The 19,948-nt window shown below is 44.4% G+C and overlaps 1 protein-coding gene across 4 annotated transcripts in view; it reads right to left on the minus strand.

Annotated features, from left to right (window-relative positions):
• The window catches only part of AP2B1 (adaptor related protein complex 2 subunit beta 1), a 347,393-nt gene that overhangs the window by 269,372 nt on the left and 58,073 nt on the right, over positions 1 to 19,948 (minus strand). For all 4 annotated transcript variants that reach the window (XM_069226745.1, XM_069226742.1, XM_069226741.1 and 1 more), the window contains 2 exons: positions 6,667 to 6,857; positions 4,336 to 4,557 (listed from right to left, as the gene is read on the minus strand). In XM_069226745.1, coding sequence (XP_069082846.1) covers positions 4,336 to 4,557; positions 6,667 to 6,857 — 413 coding nt within the window. The remainder of the gene's footprint in view (positions 1 to 4,335; positions 4,558 to 6,666; positions 6,858 to 19,948) is intronic.

Below are 19,948 nucleotides of genomic sequence, written 5' to 3' on the forward strand. Positions count from 1 at the left end.
CAATCTTGGCCACCTGTAAGGCAGTTCCTAAATAAGTATGCTCCGCTTGTGTGCCCCCAATGACCACTATAACACCCAGCAGAACTACCAGTGGGGACAACAGGATCTCCCACCCCAGAGCCTCGGTGAGCTCCTCAGTCATGTTTTTAAAGTAGTTGAGACCTTTTTAGAAGTATACTTCTAAAGGGCCTAATTAGCTGAAAGTATTTCAAATTCTAAATAGTTTGGACTGGGGGACTTAACACAAGGCCCTACAGTAAATTTTTTACAATTTAGAAAAATTGTAGATTGGAAAAATGTTTCCTGCCTAAGGACTATATTGGATTCCTTAGTGGTATCACTTATTAACCAAGTGGTACAGCAAATTTCAAGACTTATAGCCCACAGCTCTGCCATCAATGTAGGAAGCTGGCTCTTTATATGATATTTCAAAATAAGATATATCATGCAGAGTCCAGGAGTTCTCTTACTAGTGGACAGAGGATTGTTCTAGCAATCCCAAGGTGCTCTTTTAGGAAATAGTGTGGTTGTGCAGCCTTAGGCTTATCAGAGAGGAGTGTTAGACATCTGCAAATAGACACAGTCAATAAATGAGACGCATGACTCAAGGAGGAGATTCACACCAATTTACAAAAATAACTTTAGGTACCAGAATCAATACAATCAGGTAAGTATATTTTGCAAGAAAAATCTTTACAGTTTTGAAAAGTCGACACTTAGAGCAGCTTTTAGAAGCTCCAATGTTATCCTATGGAGGAAAACATGTACAGTACAGTGACTTAGGGGACCAATCTCCAGGACTTAAGGTAAGTACAAGGCAAGGGTCATGACCACACCAACAGGTCACACCGGGAGGCACTGGGGCTACCAGGTGCAAAGGTGTAGTACGGCGTTGGGGGGCCCAATGTTAGTCAATGGGAATCGGTTCAGTTGAAAAAGGCTGCAGGTTTAAACAGGGAGTCCAGTTGAGGAAAACCAACAGGTGGAGGGGATGCTAGGGGATGGAGGGACACCTTCGGTCCCGTTCTTCACGGGGCAGGGGTAACAGGTGCAGAGGTGTCTGAAGCGTCGGGTTTTGTCCACTGGGAGTACTCGCAGTTGAGAGGGCCTGTGAGCAGAGGCTTTTAGGTGGCATCAGTGAGTCCATAGTAAGCAAGTCCAAGGTGCACTTTGTTTCTGAAGGGCTGGGGGAACATTGGCACGTGGGCCCGCTTCAACTCGGGCTGTGCGGCACCAGTACAGTGGTGCCGTCAGGTGACTGATTTTCAGCAGTCCGGAGTCCTCGCAGTTTGTCTTCCGGTGGTTGAAAGATACAGGGAAGCAGCTCCACTGATCATCAGGAGTTCCTGAATCTTTGGTGAAGGCAGACCGGTCTCCCAGGCTTTTGGAGGAACAGCGGCTTGCAGGACGAGTCGACTTTGTGCAATTGGCAGAATCAGCAGACAGGCCGGCAGAGTTGGGGGCCAAGTCAGGTGCTCCTTCCTCAGTCTTTGCTTTTGCCGCTCCCGGGTGTCTTTCTCTGTAGGTTGGCAGGAATCTGATTTCCTGGTGCCAGGGACTCCCCTAAACATTGAATTTAGGGGCATGGGGGGGGGAGAAGTATAGGGAAGTAGCAGATGGGCTACTTACCCCTGGGGTCACTACGCCACCTATATGATCACTTCCTGTGGGAAGTGGGCATAACCGTGTCCCAGAGTTCCACATTCTGCCAACACCAAGATTGCAGATTGTTGGATCTAGGGCAGACAGAACCTAGGCCAAGATGGGCATCTTGAACTTGTCCTTCTGGACGAAGAAGTTCAGATGGCGAAGGTCAAGAATAGGACAGAGGACTCCAACCTTTTTCTGCACCAGAAAGTAATAGGGATAGAGATCAGCTCTGATCTCGAAGGCTGGCACCCTCTCTATGACTCCCTTGGTTAAGAGTTTGAACAACTTCTTGGAGTACAGATAAGTGGCCTTCAGGAGGCGTTGCGGTGAGTGAGGCAGGTCGGAGAAGGGGAGAAAATATCATGAAAGTGCTGGAGTAACCACTAAGCACAATCTGGAGCATGCACTGGTCGGATGTGATAGTCCTGCACCCATGGAGGTAAAAGGTGATGCAACCTCCTACAGACTTCTGGAGAATTTATAGCGGTTTTGAAGCAGCTGCCGTAGGAGTGATAGGGGATTGGTTAGAACACTGTCTGTAGGGGCCTAGACACTTGTGTCCAGATTCTCAACCTCTGCCACATGGGAGCCCTTTTGTTGAGGCAAGGTTGGACGCTGCCTCTGCTGAAATGCTCTTCTGAAGCCTTGAAAGGAGTGAAATTGCTCAGGGAGCTGCAGCACTTGCAGGGCCAAGCACAGAGAGTGCACTGTTCCAATGCAGGGCTGAGTCTGCCCTGTCTCCAAAGAAACAAGTGCCATCAAATGGCATGTCCATGAGCGACTGTTGAATGCTGCTCAAGAAACCGGTGGAGCGAATCCAAGCAAGCCGCAAAAGTACTACACATGTCTAGACTGCCCTTATCCAGGTTGTCTGCAATATCCAAATCCTTTCTTATGGAGTACTGTGCTGCGTCCTGGCTGTCTTGCATAAGGCACTGCATGTTTGGCCTGATGCCACCTGGGATGGCTGGCAAAATCTCAGTCACCATGTCCCACAACACATGCAAGTATCTCAAGAGTCAGCTAGTGTGCACTGACCTAAGAGCAAGGTTGGTAGAGAACATCCTCTTGGCAAATGCCTCCATGGGTTTCGACTCTCTCTCAGGCGAGGTGGTCGGAGAATTGTTGGAATTCAATTGACTACTGGTATGGCCTGTACCACTAGCTTTTCTGGGAAGGGACGCTGGAGGAGGAAAACAGGGTACTTCAGAGCAGGTCTGTGCCGTCTTGCAATGTGCCTCCTCACTGGAAGGCAAGATTCTGGTTTAGTCCAAGTGCCCAGCAGGGAGTCTGTGAGGGCCTCATTAAAAGGGAGATGGATCTGTCCTTGATGGAGCAACTCTATGAGGACGTGTCTTCACCTCAGTAGTGGCACCTCTGCTGCTCTCCGAATGACAGTGGCAAAGGAGGCAGATTCTTCAGTAGCCACAGCAGATAAATATGAGTGGAGGCTAGTGTCAGGAGATATATCCAGGCCACTACAGTACTACAATTCAAAAAATAGGTTCTCTGTCATATAAATTACTACAGTCATCATCAGGATGATATTCATGGTATTGAGTTTCAGAATCAGAGAAAGAAACTACTCTAGGTCAGGACAACGTAGATGGAGCTTGCTCTAGGTGTGTTTCTAAGTCCAAGAGTACTATCAGCATCACTAGGCACAGGGTCGTGCCATGGGTTGTGATGCCCTAAGAGAAGTAGTGTTTGGTATGATGCCCGTAGTCAAGGCCAAGTGCACAGTCTGCATCAGACGCCACCTACAGGTGCATGAGGGAACAGCTGAGAAAGTTCTTTAATTCTCCAGGTCCAGTCTAGTGTCAGGGGGCATTCACAAGGTGAGGAATCTGTGGTTAAATCTATCCATCAGAACAACAGGTTTTCTATGTATATTATCTAGTTGTCAGTCATTTGCTAGGCAAGATAGGCTTCTTTTAAAGTTCTTATAGCATCTCTAAAACGTCCTTGTACCTCGTCCTTCATCCACTCCTGAAGCTTTAACAACAGAACTATAGAACACCACTGTGGGCTGTTACTTTGTTGGACTTCTGTACCTGCAATGCTCTCCTGTAGACAGGATATGTGGTCAAAGGTACTGCCCTCACCATGGGTTGTACAGGGCACACATAAGCTAAGCAAGGATGTTAGTGAAATAAGCAGGCACATTTACTCCAAACTTTTTGCAGTCAGAAAAGCAAGCTTATTAAAAACGGAACATGTGGCTACTAACTCCAGAAAATATTCAAATGCCACGCTTCAATGGAAAACTTAGTTTGCCTAGGCCTTAGGGCCTGATTTAGAGTTTGGCGAACAGGGTACTCCATCAGAAAAATGACGGAGTACCCTGCTCGCCAAACCCTCAGTCCACTCACCTCATTTAGTATTCTGTCAATGGAGACCTCATTGGCTCCGTTGGTGGAATACTGTCTGATAGCCCAAAAGAGTAGTGGCCATCAGAGGAAGGACATTACAACATCTGCCCTATTTAGGGTAGACGGTTTAGATGTCTTTATAAAAGATTTGCCACAATCATACACAAAGGCAGTAAAAATCTAGTGTTTCAGAATGAATATCCTGTTATAAAGAAACAACCCTTTCTAAGTGCTCAAGGTATCTATTTTATTCCTCTTCAGATCACTTGCACGCCACTGCCTTCCCATTCCACAATCACACAGTTGCTGTTACCTTTTTTGGACGATCAAGTTGATGTTTCGTAAGGCGACGTACTGCACCTCCGGCTCACCGGAGAGAAGAGTGACCAGAGGAGGAGCCAGTTTCTTCAACAGCATGATGTAATAATCTGCATCTTTGGGGAGCAGCTCCAGGAACTTCATTAGCACCTTTACCGCCGAAAGGACCACAGCAGAGTTAGCATGAGAAAGGCGAGGGGTCACTCGCTCACAAATGCTGAGGGTAAGAACAGTAGATTGGTAATTATATGACAAAAGAGAAAACAATAATAGCATAATGACAGCAACCCAAATACACCCAACACAGACTCACCCAACACACACATGCAGACTTAAAGAAAATAATATTATTATTGATACATACTGCCATACCTATCAGGACAACCTTAAGCAACACCCACTCACCTCAAATTCAACTCCGCTATTCCACAATTAACAAGAAGCCAAACACTCACCAACTTAGCCCACTAACTGGTATACAACCTGGCCTCCTTCAAGCTATCATACACACAGTGAGACAGCAAAAGCGAAAGTGTGACGGAATATTCAATCTTCAGTGGCCAAAGTCATCTGTACATTGTGTGATCAATATAGAGTCTCTTTAAATGCAAAGCCATCCGTTTCAATCAGCCAGGCATGCACTCAATTACAATCACATAATTAACAAACAAAAGCAAAGGTATTATTATCAATGACAACAAAAGGACTCCAACTTATTCACCTCATGGCAACATTACTGCTTACTCACATCCTTTAACATACCCTTTTTGTTTTTTAATAACAAAGTCTTTGTAAATATGTCCAATGACACTAATATTTACAAATGTATTGAATAACAAAATTCATACTCCTACAGAAATGTCTTTCACATTTAAATACCTATCCAATAATTCTATTCGTATACGGCAGATTCAATATCACTCGTCACAAACTAGATCACCAATGCTTAAACCCATTAGCTGACTATCAACCATCACCGACATTTACAACAAACACTCCTCTGTACACACCACTATTACCACCAGCAACATATCCAGTAGCTCACAAACATTAACTTACACATCACAGAGCTGTCTTGCTCCCTAGTCTTTATGAGTGCCAATTCTGTGTAGCCCATTCCACCACATGGAATGACCATTAACTTGGGGGTTGATTACATAATGTGCATCAACTTCAAAAACATATCACAAAGAAAAAAAATGGATGACTAGGTAGCAACATTCCCTGCTCTGCACTATCAAGGCATTCTCTTCAGGAAATCAACTTCAGAACTACCATTAGGCATTTGCGCTTTCATACCTGAACAGAGGCAAGACTCCTCTGGCCTGCATTACAGCTTCTGGACCAGCCTACCATCACAACTGCACTTCAAACTGTGGCATGATTCATCAAGGGATAAGAAAATATGGAAGGCTCGTCCCTATGCTCATTGATCTTCAAATGGCTTCCTTTGCCTGAATGCCTTTTTTCATGGTCTTCTGTATCCCATTTAAGGCTGTGAAAATGTTGCAACAATAGGGAAGCAAGCTCAAAAGTTGCCAGAGGCCTACATAATACCCCCAGCAGAAATACAGCAGGTTTTAGAGTACAAAGTGCAAGAAAAAGAATAGACAACAACCCCTGTACACTGCTGCAGTCTGAATTTCAATACAGATTTAGATTTATCAGACCTCCTTCCCTACTCCAATTCAGGAAGGAATAGAAGATATCTTTCTTCAGGAAATGTCTTCTACATAGATAAACATTTCTGCTGCTTCACAGACCCACTCAGACCATGATAAATCCTTATTGAAAGCATTCCTCTATCCTGTACAGTGATCTGTCAGTTTATAGCTAAGTATGTGCCATACAAATAAATATACATACAAGGGTCTTGCGCTCAGTTTTACACATGAACTACCTTTAACGTCTGGCTTCTCTAATCAAAAGGCTGTCGAGGGAATTGCCATGTTAATCCCTGTCCATACACAAAGTTTTACAAAAAACTTTACATCTCTCTAATCTGTGACTAGACCTTGACCTACAACTAGAAATGATCAAATGCATTAATTAAGGACCGTTTGATTCCATGTATTTCTTTAATCAACGACTATGAAAAGTTCACATTCCTCCTCATCCTGCCTTTCCTGCCTCAATTACTCCTCTCCTTTTGCCTGAAAGTAGTGCTATCCTTGGGTGTCACACATCAAGGGGTTCGAATGAGAGATTCCGGCACTCCTGTGGATCCTAAGATCTGCTTATCAACAAGATTCAAAAATGTTATTTATTTTTCTAGACCCTGCAAGTGTAAATGGGACTACAAACCTACAGGTGCAACGCAGTTTACCTTTGGGCCTCACGCTCATCCTTGGGGCTGTAGTTAGAAAGGCAGTCAAGGATGAATATCTGGCCCCACTCTGTGCATTCATTCAGGGCTGTCAGCAGCTTGTTGATGTTTTGGGGGTTCAAATCCAGTAAGTTACTGTTGGGATGTGACTCGCTGATCTCTGAAAGGGCAGCTACAGCATTTGCCACAACCTAAGAGGAACAGAAACAAATTCCATTACTACTAGAACTACTACGCCACTAGTAGTACCCACTGTACTGCCAGGATATTAAATTGTGTTGGGGAGGAATTACAGAGTGAACATTTGCCAAGACAGAAAAAAATCTTAGGAGATCAAAACTTGGTGGGGGTGGGAGACTGGTCAACCAGGTGCTTCTGGCTAATGCACCTACATCAATTCTGTCGATTCATGCAGAAATAGAACATAAAATAATCAGGTTTTCTGAATATTCTACACCTTCTATAATATAATGTTTTGTGAATATACCAACTGAAATACCGTGAAAGTCATATGAGAGGTGGAGAGCGTTGTGTCTCTTGTGAGCAGGGCCTTACAGAAGCCCTCGGATATATGTGTCCACCAGATTCCCCCCACAAAACTACAAAACCATCTCTTGTTGGGTGGGGGGGGAGTAACAACTAGAAGTTTCTGGCTAAGATATGGTTAAATAGACATCTTCACTGGAACACACGGACCTGTTGAAGGCAGACCCTTAAAAGCATTTAAATAGGGCAAACTGGTTTCACTCAGTTAACAGGCATTCAGGTTACATTGTTTACTTCTGAGCTAAGTGAAAAGTAGGAATAACTAAACCAAAGTTATCTTGTTCATAAGTGAGTGCTAAGAGTAATAAGGTATGAATCAAGAAAAGGTCAATATGAAAGTAACTGCTAGGAAAAGACAGGATATAGGTATTTAGGACAGGAAGAGTGTGGTAGATGTATAGATGAAAATATTTTGAATTAGCATAAATAATGCTCCCCATCTCCATTTTCATTATTTATGCAAAGAATGAAAAGTAATAGACTAATTAGGCAATGAATTTCAACCACACCACAGGAAGCCTAAGTCACTGGAAACTGACCCTCACACCCTAATCGTCTTGGGCTCACGTTATCTGTAGTCCATCCCTCAAGCAGACCCAGATCAGATTGTCAGGGCACCCGTTACAAGCATTTGGGCTCCTGCAAATAGAATGAGCTCATTGTTGTAAAGTCAAAAAGATAATGCTGATTCACATTCATCTCAAATTCAATGTATGGTCACACCAGCTCAGAGCACCACGTCACAGCAGACTCCAATCCTCCCTTCTACACCAATGCAAAGTCACCATCTGCAACCAAAGACCAGCCTACCTCTCAGGGTGGGACCGGGCATACAGAACCATAAGATGAGTTGTGATGCAAACCTGCATTAAAAAAGTCTAGAGAAGTAGTTAAGCTGCTGCTTAGTATAGCTAAGTGCTCTTTTTGACACGGTCCTCCCTATCTTTTGCCACTGTTTTTCGACTGATGTGCACTGGGTCCCTGCTGCCAATGCTCTTTCCCTAAAAAACATGGTAAAATGGTCTCATTGTAACCCAACTGGCCCACACTTTAGTATCCCTTTAGGTCCCTAGTAAATGGTACCCCTGGTACCTAGTGCATGGGTACTAAAGAGAGTTCCTAAGAGCTATAGCATGTACTGTACCACCCTAGGGGGCCATCCTTCAAATTGTACACAGCCTGCCATTGCAGACTACGTGTCATGGTGTAAACCAGGAGTGAAAACACAACATGGCACACTCATTGTGTGCCATGGCAAAAATCACTGCATATAATATATGTAAGTCACCCCTACAGCAGGCCTTAGAGCTCTAAGGCAAGGCGCATTATATTTTATGTGAGGACATATGTGTATGAGCAGATATGCCCCTGTGGTGTCTAGCTCTATTACTAGATACTGCAAGTGAACAGGGAGGCCATATTAAGGTATGTACTGGGCACTGGTCATTACGAGTTGCCCAGCTACACAATGGCTTCACTGAAACCTATGATGAAACCTATGATGTTTGTTACTGAACACCCTGACTTACTAAATCCATACTGATGATTTATTAGAACCTGCACACAGAGGGCACTTTAGAGGCACTCCCTGAAAACTTATTCGTCCTCTGGTGTGCTGGCTGACTAGTATTCACCAGCCTGCCGCCACAGGCGAGTTTCTGACCCCCTGGAGGGGAGAGCCCGCGCTCTCAGAGGCCAGAAACAATGCCTGCTCCGCAGGAAAGTGATGTCCCCTCCTACAGCAGGATGGCTAGTGAATCTGCACACCAAGGCCAGGGACTTCAACCCCCCCTGCCACATTTATTATGCAACCCTGGCTTCCCCCAGACCTGTGAAATGCCACCCCCTTCCCTGAGGCCCATTTGGCACTAGGACAGCTGGGAAATCAGCTGGGAAATAAGCTATGCAAGTATATGTGTTGCAGTAACAGGCTAGTCATTCCCCTAAGGTGGGCTTGCCTGATGTGCTGCACGAAGGAAAGATTCCACTATCTTGTTTTTGGTGGAACTAGGAACTCTGGGACAAGGTTATGCCCACCCCAATAGGAAGTAGTCATAAAGAGGTTGTAGTGACCCCAGGGGTAAGTAGCCCATTGGATACTACCCTACACTCCCCTAAATGGCCCTAAATTGGAGTATTTAGCTGCCCCCTTGACACCAGGAACTCCGATTCGACTGACTAAAGAAGAAGGAGAAAGAACCACCAACCAGCACAAGAATTGTGGACTAGCTGTGGACTGTTGGCGTCAAACACTGCCTACCTGCTGCTGTATTGACAATTGAAAGGACTCGACTCGTCCTGCAGCTGTGCACCCTCCAAAATCCTTGAAGGGCTGCCAGCACTTCACCAACCACCTAGTATCTAACTTGAAGTGGAGGAATGATCTGGAGGCCTCAGCCTGGTATGAGGAAGAGATGAAAACTCATGCAGCCATGCTGGAAATACCTGAGTGGGTCTGTGTGTGAAAACTCGAGCACGGTGCAAAGCTCAGGGTTAAAATGAGGAGTTGGAGCCTGGAAGAATGACCAACCCTCCAAGAGAAAAGGGAATAAGTGTGGGAAACCAACTTCTGAGGAGACAGAAGCTAAAGAACCTTCATCTCAGGAGGCGACCTGTCACCCATTAAGGGAACTGAGCCCCAGGTACTTGGGCTTTACATGGCAGAGCTCCTAGGTCCAGGGGGACCCTCTAGGGAGGATCTTTGCCAGGGACAGATGACATGTCCTCCTCTTGAAAGCCTTAGAAAGCAAGCTGCTCACCAGGAAAAGGGAGATGTCCGTGGCTCCCACAGGACCTACTGGGAGGAGGGACACCTTTACACTGAGGCCAGAGTACCCACACAATGTGCCGCTAGGAGGGTGGCAGTGCTTCAGCAGTAAAGGAGTTCTTCCTCACCTTAGCACATGACATCCCCTTAGCTGGGCATCTTGACCAGGCAGAAACTTGGAGTATGGCCAGTTACATCCCAGAAGGTAAAGGAGTTTTGCAATCCCTGTGTCACCTGTCAAGCCAGTGGCAAGACAGGTGGCAAACCAAAGGCCCCCTTCACCCTTTCGCTGCTAGGCCTTTTCACCCCCAGTGCTGAGTCCCTTTTTGGCTATTCAGGGCAGTTTGTGCTTAGGCCTCCATAACATTTCGGCTACATAAGCTATCCACGCCAAATTTGTGTCTTTTTTTTCCCACCAACATCTTGGGGATTCTAAAAGTGCCCAGGATTTGTGGATTCCTCTTGAGGCAAATAGGCAAAATTTAGCAAAATGTTGAGTTTTTTTTCCAACAACAAAAAAAACAGGGGAAAAGTGCTCCAGACAAAAGTATCAGTTTTTTCCCCTGAAAATGACACCCACGAACGGTTTGCTGTACTAAAATCGCCCTCTTTCCAGCTTTCAGGAACATGCGAAACTGAATAAAAAAACCTAATTTTGTACCACAGTTTTACCATTTTTGTAAGAGGTAGCCTATTTTGGGTGCTTTCAATCTACTTCTAGTTTGTGGTGGAAACCAGTGTGAAACCCTTGGGTGATCCAGAAAAGCTATAGGTTTCTGAAAAGTAGACAAAATTCAAAAATCAGCAAGGGCTCATATGCGTAGATCCTTCAAGGTTTTCCCAAGGAACATAACTGTTGAAATAGAGAAATATTGAAAATGAGTAGGAAAAAATTAGCATCAGTGACAACATTTTCATATGAAACTTTTTGTCACAATGGTCGATTGACAAAAGCAATATAACATTACGTCCGCCAGACCCTTCTGGTTGCGGGAATATATAGGGCTTGTAGGTTCTCTAAGAACACAAGGTACCCAGAGCAAACAAGTGAGCGACACCGTACTAAGGTTTTTCTTTCAGTACAGAGTATAGACCAATTCTTATAGCGAAATAGGCAGAGTGAAAAACGGGTATCAAGGAAACATGTATTTCTGAAGTGGGTACATGATATAGAGTTTAGGAGCAATGGTTATTTCTACATCTCCAAATTTGTGGGCACCCATACTAGCGTATGATTTGGAGGGTATTTTCAAAATGTCAATTTTCTTATACACTGGCTTACATTTGAAAGGCACAAATGCAGCAAAATCCATTGGTAATAAATGTTCTACTATTCCATGCTCCTACAAGTCTACTGATAAAAATGGTACCTCACTTGTGTGGGTAGGCCTAGTATCCGTGAAAGAACAGCCCAAAACACAACATGGGCGCAGCACATTTTTCTGACCCTCTTTTTCCAATTTAGGTAGCTGTAGAATTTGGACCCAGGCTCACCTGGGACCTAGGGAAACCTAGCCAACCTATAACATTTTTGAAGAATAGACACTTAGGTGTATCCACGGTGGGCTTACTTGCGTGGCTCTCAGAATTTTTAAATCTTTTTCCTGTGATGGAAAGTTCTGAATCTGCAAGGAGCCATAAACTTCCTTCCACCTGTCATTCCCCTAAGTCTCCCAATAAACATGGTATCTCACTTGTGTGGTTCGACCTAGTGCCTGCAACAGGAAACGGCCCAAAACGCAACATGAATGCAGGACATTTTTCTAACTAAAACGGATCCTATTTTTCCGATGTGGGTTAACTCTATATTTTGGACCCCAGCTCTTCTGGCACCTAGCTAACTTAGCTGAAGCCTAACTAACCTCTACATTTTTTTAAACTACACACCTAGGGGAATCCAAGGTGGGCTGACCTGCGTGGCTATCATTGCATTTTTTTTTGTTTTAAATCTAGAATCCCTTGCAAACCCCAAACTTTGATTTAAAAAAAATATTTTCTTACCTACCCTGAAAGCAGATGTGTGGCATGTAGTGCTGTACATACACATGCTCTGCATACTCTTGCCGCCTAGTGTTGGGTCCGAAGTGGAGCAAGTTGTTTTTCTTCGAAGATCTGTTCTGAGTCACGGGATCGAGAGACTTCTCTGATATTGCGCATGGGCATTGACTAGTTTGTTAGACTGTTTTCCTGCAGGCGGGTGAAAAAGGATTGGACGGAAAGGAGAGTGTAGGAAACGAATGTCCATGCAATGTATAAATACATATGTACAAATATATACAAGGATACACTAACTGCAACGGTCACAGATGTCTGGCAAGGAGGGAGGGCTCATGTGAATCTACAGCACTTCATGCCCGAACAGATGCTTACAGGATAAGTAACACAATCCATTCAATGGCATGTGTGGTTATACATACACATGCTCTGCATAGACTGTAAAGCAGTTCCTCCATGAAAGGGGTAGCTAGCCTGTAGGAGTTGCAATTGACTGAACAAGATTTTGTAGAACAGCCTGACCTACATTAGCGTGCTGGCGTGCTAGCACATCCACACAATAAAGTTTTGTGAACTATGCAGTGTTGACCATGTAGCTGCCTTACAGATGTCAGCTATAGGAATGTTTCCAAGTAAGGCCATGGTAGTACCTTTCTTCCTAGTGGAATGTGCCCTAGGACTAACAGGCAATGGTCTTTTAGCTTTAGCATAGCAAGTATGAATACACTTAACTATCCATTCAGCTATGCTAGATTGAGATATTGGACTGCCTTTGTGAGGTGGTGAGAAGGCTACAAAAAGTTGCTTAGTTTTCCTATACTCTTTCATCCTATCCATGTAAAACATGAGTGTTCTTTTAACATCTAAGGTGTGGAGAGCTCTTTCTGCAACAGAGTTAGGTCGTGGAAAGAAGACTGATAGGTCAACAGATTGATTTATATGAAACTGTGAAACCACTTTAGGAAGGAACATAGGGTTTGTGCGAAGGACTACCTTTTTTCTATGAATCTAGAAGAAAGGTTATTCCAGGGTTAGTGCCTGGAGCTCACTAACACGCCCGAGTGATGTGATGGCAACTAAGAGAACAACTTCCAAAAAAGGTATTGAAGAGGACATGAATGAAGCGGCTCAAAAGGAGGGCCCCTGAGCCTAGTGAGCACACAATGTTGGGGTTACAGATTGGTGCAAGGGGTAACTCGAGTGGAATGACCCTTTTAAGGCCATCCAAGAAAGCCTTAATGACTGGGATTTTGAACAAAGAAATAGGTTGTATGTTTTGTAGATCTGCAGCTGTAGGTGAATGGAAGTGTGAGCTAGATTTACTTTCTGTTAATGGAGCAAATAACAAACGATCTCTTGAACAGTAGCTTTCATGGGTTAATACGTTTGGGGTGTGTGTAGCAAACAAAACATTTCCATTTTGCAGCATGACATGCTCGGTTGTGGATTTACTAGTTTCCCTGAGAATGTGCATACATTCTGCAAGCAATCCTAGGTAACCACCCTTTGACCTCAGGAGCCGTATCGCAAGGTTGAGCGATTTTTGATTTGTCCTAGATTTTGTGAGAGAAGGTTCAGCCTGTTGGAAAGCATCTCGCTGAGGACTACTGAGAGGTCAAAGTGTTCTGAACCACTGCTGACGCACCAAGTGGGAGCTACAAGGATCATGGTGAGGAATGTATGCCTGATTTTCAGAACCAGAAATGGAATGAGAGGGAGAGGTGGAAAAGCGTGAGCAAATACCCCTGACCAGTTCATCCATAGAGCGTTGCCCTTGAATAGAGAGTGTGGATACCTGGAGGCAAAGCTTGGGTTTTTGCATTTTCTGCTGTGGTGAAAAGATCTATCCGAAGAGTTCCCCACTTAGGAATGTATGGTTTAATGACTTGTGGGTGGAGTTCCCACTTGTGGACTTGTTGCTGCATCCTGCTGAGAAGGTCTGCAAAGTAGTTGTCCATTCCTGGGAGATGATCTTCCACCAGGTGAATGTGGTGGAGAGCCCACCTCCATGTTGTCAGAGTTGTGACAATTAGAACAACTGTGCCCCCCACCCCTCGTTTCTGCAAATAGTACATGGCTGTCATGTTGTCCATGCAGCTAAAACAACCTTATGAGACAGGTGATGAAGACATGCTTTCAGGGCTAGAAACACTGCCTGAAGCTCAAGGCAATCGATGTGCAGGGATTGGTGACTGGGATCCCAGAGGCCCTTTACTGTGAGGTCTTGAAGGTGAGCATTCCAGCCTATCAGTGATGTGTCTGTGGTCAGCAGGTCCTGTGGCACAGGGTCCAGAAAAGGACGCCCCTTCAATAGGTTGGTAATGTTCCACCATTGCAAAGAGTGGGGAGTATGGTGATCTAACAACACTAGATCATCTAGGTGACCCTGTGACTGAGGCCACAGACGAGACAGACACTGCTGTAGGGGACGCATGTGTATTCTGGCAAGACGTCATCATCCCTAACAGTCACAGAATGGTACTGACTGTGTAAGTATGATTCTCCTGAAACTGAATGATAAGAGACTGAAAACTCTTAACGTGGGCCAGGTTGGGGTATGTTAACCCTAACTATGCATTCAGGAGGGCCCCTAAATAAGGCTGTAACTGAAGTGGTTGAAGGTGGGACTTGGAGAAATTCAGAGTGAAACCCAGAGTGTGAAGGAGATCCCCTGTCAACTTGGTGTGATGTTGGCACTGTTGTAAAGTACTGGCTTTGATGAGCAAGTCGTCTAGATAAGGGAACACATGGATGTTCTGCTTTATGAGGTGTGTGGTAACTACTGCTAAACACTTTGTAAAGACTCTGGGAGCGGTAGTACCCCAAAAGGCAGGACCTTGAACTCAGTGTTTGCTGCAGTAATGAATCTCCGGTATTTCCGGTTCAGGGTGAATTGGAAATATTAAAGCAGGCATCCTCTAGATCTAGAGCTGTATAAAGTCTCCTTTCTGTAGGAGTGGAATAACATCTTGACGAACAACCATGTGGACGTGTTCTGAAAGGATGTATTGGTTTAAGGGTTGAAGGTCGAGACTATGCCTGAGAGAACTGCCCTTTTTGGGAGTCAGAAGTATAGGAACTATACCCCGACCCTTGGTGTTGTAAAGAAACAGGCTCTATTGCCCCTTTGAGAAGAAACTATTGGACTGCTTGTTCCAGAAGAGTGAGTTGTTCCTGAGATAGCCTGTGAGTGGGAGAGAGAATATTGGGAGGAGTGGTTATGCGTCCCAGACAATAACCATGTTGGATAATGGAGAGGACCCATTGGTCCATGATAATATTGACCCAGTGTGAACAAAACTTTTGAAGCCCTCCCCGGACAGGTGTGGAATGAGCAGGGGGAAGATGGAGGTAGTTATTGCTTTGCAGTGGAGGAAGAGCTGCAGGAGGTGGTACTCTTACATGGTCCCTTATTATTTTTGCCTCTAAAGGAACCGCTGTAGAAGCCCCTACAGTAGGAGGCTTGAGGCTGTCAAGAGTGTGAGGTAGATGCCTCAGGAGGTTGTTTTGAAGGAGCCTCTAATACCAGGGCGACAAAATGTGCATTTCTGTGTAGAAGACTGGAGTGCATCCATAGCCTTTGCTGTGTGTATTTTTGGTAGGGTGATTCCAGAAGTTTCCATCACAGAAATGTAGGGAAAATGTGTGACCACGCGGAGATCAAGGTTTGTAGGGCACTGTGGGTAAGAAAATGGTGTGGAGTGCATGTGAAGCAGACCACCGTGGACAACCCCATTTGTTTAGTTTTCCAAAGTGTCTGGGTCTGATAGGCTTTTCCAGGTGGCAGCCTACTGAAGCCCATAAAGTGCAACTGTTCACTATTGCAAGTGGGAGGATACTGGGAGTTAGCCAGACTCACCTGCCCCATATGTAAAATCAACACCCAATAGAGAGTCGAATGTCCTCCTGCTTGCCATTGGGATGAGATGCATTAGTCCGCAGGGGGAGCAGAAAGACTGTTGTCCCCTTCAATTGGGGTGGGGGCATAACCATGCCCATGATGGTGGGAAGTTCTCACCCCTCTTTTTTTTTTTTTTAGAAAAATGATTCCCTAGTGTCTAGTGGGCTTTTTGCCCCCAAGGGGGCAGATAGACTGTGCCCATTTGTGTTTGCGGGGGTGGTGGCATTGTCACCCACTCCTATGCATTTAAAAGCAATCCTGGTGCCTATTGGGCTTTCTGCCCGCCACTTATTATGGGTTAGGGTATGGCCTTGTCCATTGTGGGCAGCCCTCACCACTATTTTATACAAAATAAAATCATTGGTGTCTAATAGACACCAAGGGGGGGCAGAAAGACTGCCCATTTGTGTTTTTTTATGTATTAAAAAAGAATAATAAGCCCTGGTGCCTAGTGGGCTTTCTCCCCCTCACACCCGGGGGAGTGCCATATAAAACCGCATTTGTGTAACATTTTTGCCTCACTGTAAAAATCGAATAACTTGAACAGTACTTACCTAATTCTGAAGATGTTAGTGTCTGATATAATATAGAAATCAATGCTGTTTTTCTAAATCTAAATTGGTATTGAGTTTCTTCTCGAGTGATTTTCATGTATTGGCTCTGTGTGTTCAACAAGTAATTAGCACTGCCCTCTGATAAGCCAAAACTGCTTGCCCACCCTACCACAAGAGATTGTTTAGGGTTATTAATTTAACCCCTGTAAGCCAATAAGGGTTGCCTGTACTATATGCATGGCGTACCTCTACATTCGGTATACTGCATAGATAAGCAGCTTTCTACACTTAGATATTCAAGCCCTGAACCGGAAATACCGGAGATTCATTACTGCAGCAAACACTGAGTTCAAGGTCCTGCCTTTTGGGGTACTACCGCTCCCAGAGTCTTTACAAAGTGTTTAGCAGTAGTTACCACACACCTCATAAAGCAGAACATCCATGTGTTCCCTTATCTAGACGACTTGCTCATCAAAGCCAGTACTTTACAACAGTGCCAACATCACACCAAGTTGACAGGGGATCTCCTTCACACTCTGGGTTTCACTCTGAATTTCTCCAAGTCCCACCTTCAACCACTTCAGTTACAGCCTTATTTAGGGGCCCTCCTGAATGCATAGTTAGGGTTAACATACCCCAGTGAGACCTAGTGAGGGAAAGGAAATTTGCATACTTTCCTTGTGGTGCCCCAAAGAAGGGGCAGGCAAACCATCATATGGAAAGCATGTTTGGAGGATGGAGGAGTGAAGTAACCCACTCTACCTCCAACAAGGGTTTTTAGAAAACTACACTGAATATCCTAAGAACTCATATTCATGACCCTGGGAGAGGCTCTCAATTGTTACAAGCACTGCTGGAACTGAAGCTTTGCACTCATAAGCTCTAGGGGACAGGGACCCTGTTGGTTGGACCATAGTAAAGGAGGAAAAATAAAACAGTTTTTTCAATTTAACGCTTTTTTGATAATGCTGATGGTAAACAATGCAAAGTTTTATATTCTAGTAAATGCTACTGACTGTTGGTACTACCTCCAACTGACTTCAATGGTAGGTCATATCATGTATTGCATACTGCTACTGTACCCACTGGTTTCAATGGTGTTGCAATGGTGAAATTTAAAATGGTGCTGCTTTTACTAGTGTGATGACACCCGAAGAAACCTGCCTTACAGATAATTACACCACTCTATATTATGATTTTATGTCTAGAACCTTGCTAAGGTGTTGCAGGTATGGGTTTCAGTACCCACTAGGGGTGTAGCATATCATGAGGGTGTCACCAGAGGCATTTCAATCTACTTGACTGTACATATCTGTAATGTAATGTGTAGTAGTTTGTGTGTAATTGGACGTAAATTATTGGGTACTGTTGTTGCGTACCAGCAAGCTAGGGTTAGTAGACCTCATCATCTCGGCCTGAGAACGCCTTGGACTGCTCAGATTCAGTACCCTGAGGGGGGCCAAGTGCTACAATGGGGTACTTGGTTGCCAGTAAACAAAAACTTGCAGGGGTATTGCTTGTGAAGAACTCACATCCTTCGCAACTAATAAGCCAATTTCTTAAAGAACATGATTCTAGGCTGAGGATCTCCACTTGATAAGGTGATGCCATGATAGGAGCCAATCAGTCAGCTCTACTACAAGAACGCAGAACGGATTCTGGTGTGATCCTCTGAAAGAAGAAAGGCCTTCAGAGATATTAATAAGGCCTTGCGCTCAAACCGTAGATGTAAGATAGCTGGTGCTCAGAACAACAAAGATAGTAGAATCTGAGGCAGTGGTCTTCAAAGTGTGGCACACGGAACCATAGTGAGGTGCAGCCTTAGTTTAGGGGCGGATGCCAGCCAGACAACTAAACTCACAGACTTTGTTTTCCTTGTTCAGGGTATATGTTCCAAGCATGCCCAACTGCCAGAAGGAAACAGTCCAAAACAAGCTTGACTCATAGTGATGGTGATACGTGTGTCATCCTCATTTTGTGGGTCAAGTTTGTTTTGGTTGTCATTTCTATGGCAGCTGGGCTTGTTCTAAGAGCTAGACCCCCCCCCCAGGAAGGGGACATAATGACAGGAGTAGTGGAAGTAGAAAAGAGACAGTGGTAGCAAATGACTACAAGAGCAGTGATAGGGGACAGATAAATAACCAGGGAGAATGGCAGTTATTAGGGAGGAAGTATCCCACATCACCAGACAGTAGTAAGGCTTCTCTTATTCACACATTCTCAGGCTAGATTCACTGAAAGGCAGAACCTCTACTGCATGTATAGCAACAGTGCAAGCTTTACTCATATAGGACAGGTACAACATTGGGGAAGCAGCAAGAACGTTTATCAAGCACACAGAACATATGAGTGTGGTCAACAGAACAAGCTGTTCTCAAACACAACACAAGTATAATACAAGAAGCATCAGGGTAAAAATCCATCACACGCATAGAACGGGCCTTGCAAAAAGAGTAGTGCAAAACACACACACAATGCCCCCCCTGCCCTCCCCAAAAAAACCAAGAGGTAATATATTGCCAATAGAAGTGTCCACTTACTTTGAACACAGAACTGCCCTAAACGTCAATGTAGGATTTTCTTATTCTCCTTAATTTAACACACAAATATCTAATGTTTGAAAAGGAAATCTGAATGACACTTAACATTTCTTGGAATAGATTTCCTTTCTTCATATCCAATTAACTTTCAGAAACCATCACACTCGGAAAATTAGGGAGCCAGACTGAAATGTTTTTAACTCAAGGGGTGCTTGACATCAATAAGTTTGAAGACCACTGATCTAAGGGAACAGATTGTGGCCTCTGAGGCCAAATCCTTGGAACTTGCAAGGATGAGTGAGTAATTCAGCTCTATAGGAAGGAAACAGAACCCCCACAAAGAGAGGTAAAAAGACTCTACTGGAGATGGGTAGAAGTCTCAATGTGTTCCTGTCTGGAGGGGAAATGAGTTAGGAACAATATGAAGGTGGAGTACATATTTTTGCACAACTACAAAAAATAAAAGTCAGGCATCCTGCATGATCTTTCTCCAAGCCTGCACATGTAGACACAAGCTCTGTGAAACTGAGACAGACCATGACAGTCAGGCAGCGGTCCCTCTTCACTCTGTGGATCTGGTCAACCAATTTAGGTCCTAACATGGTGAATTCCCTTCTCCTCTACTTGAACCAATCTTACCCAGCCACTATTACTATCTTTCAGATAACTTTTTTCCAGTGAATCTCATTACACCAAAACTATGTCCGATATGTGCTTTCTAATCTTCAGGTATGTTTCAGAATACTTCATACTACTATGTCCTGTGTCCTATATTGTTACCTGTCCTGAGACAGAGACCAGTAAACAATCATATAAGCTGAAACATGATTAAAACTACAAGTAATGAATTAGGTCCCCTTATAACCATTTATATACTGAACTATGAACAATTATTCTGAATTAATGCACTCCACTGTGAATTATGATGCATCCATTCGGGGGGTGGGTGGGTGGATGTGAAGATTTGTCAAGATTCCAA

The sequence above is a fragment of the Pleurodeles waltl genome, chromosome 3_2 (assembly GCF_031143425.1).
Source record: "Pleurodeles waltl isolate 20211129_DDA chromosome 3_2, aPleWal1.hap1.20221129, whole genome shotgun sequence".
Taxonomy (NCBI): domain Eukaryota; kingdom Metazoa; phylum Chordata; class Amphibia; order Caudata; family Salamandridae; genus Pleurodeles; species Pleurodeles waltl.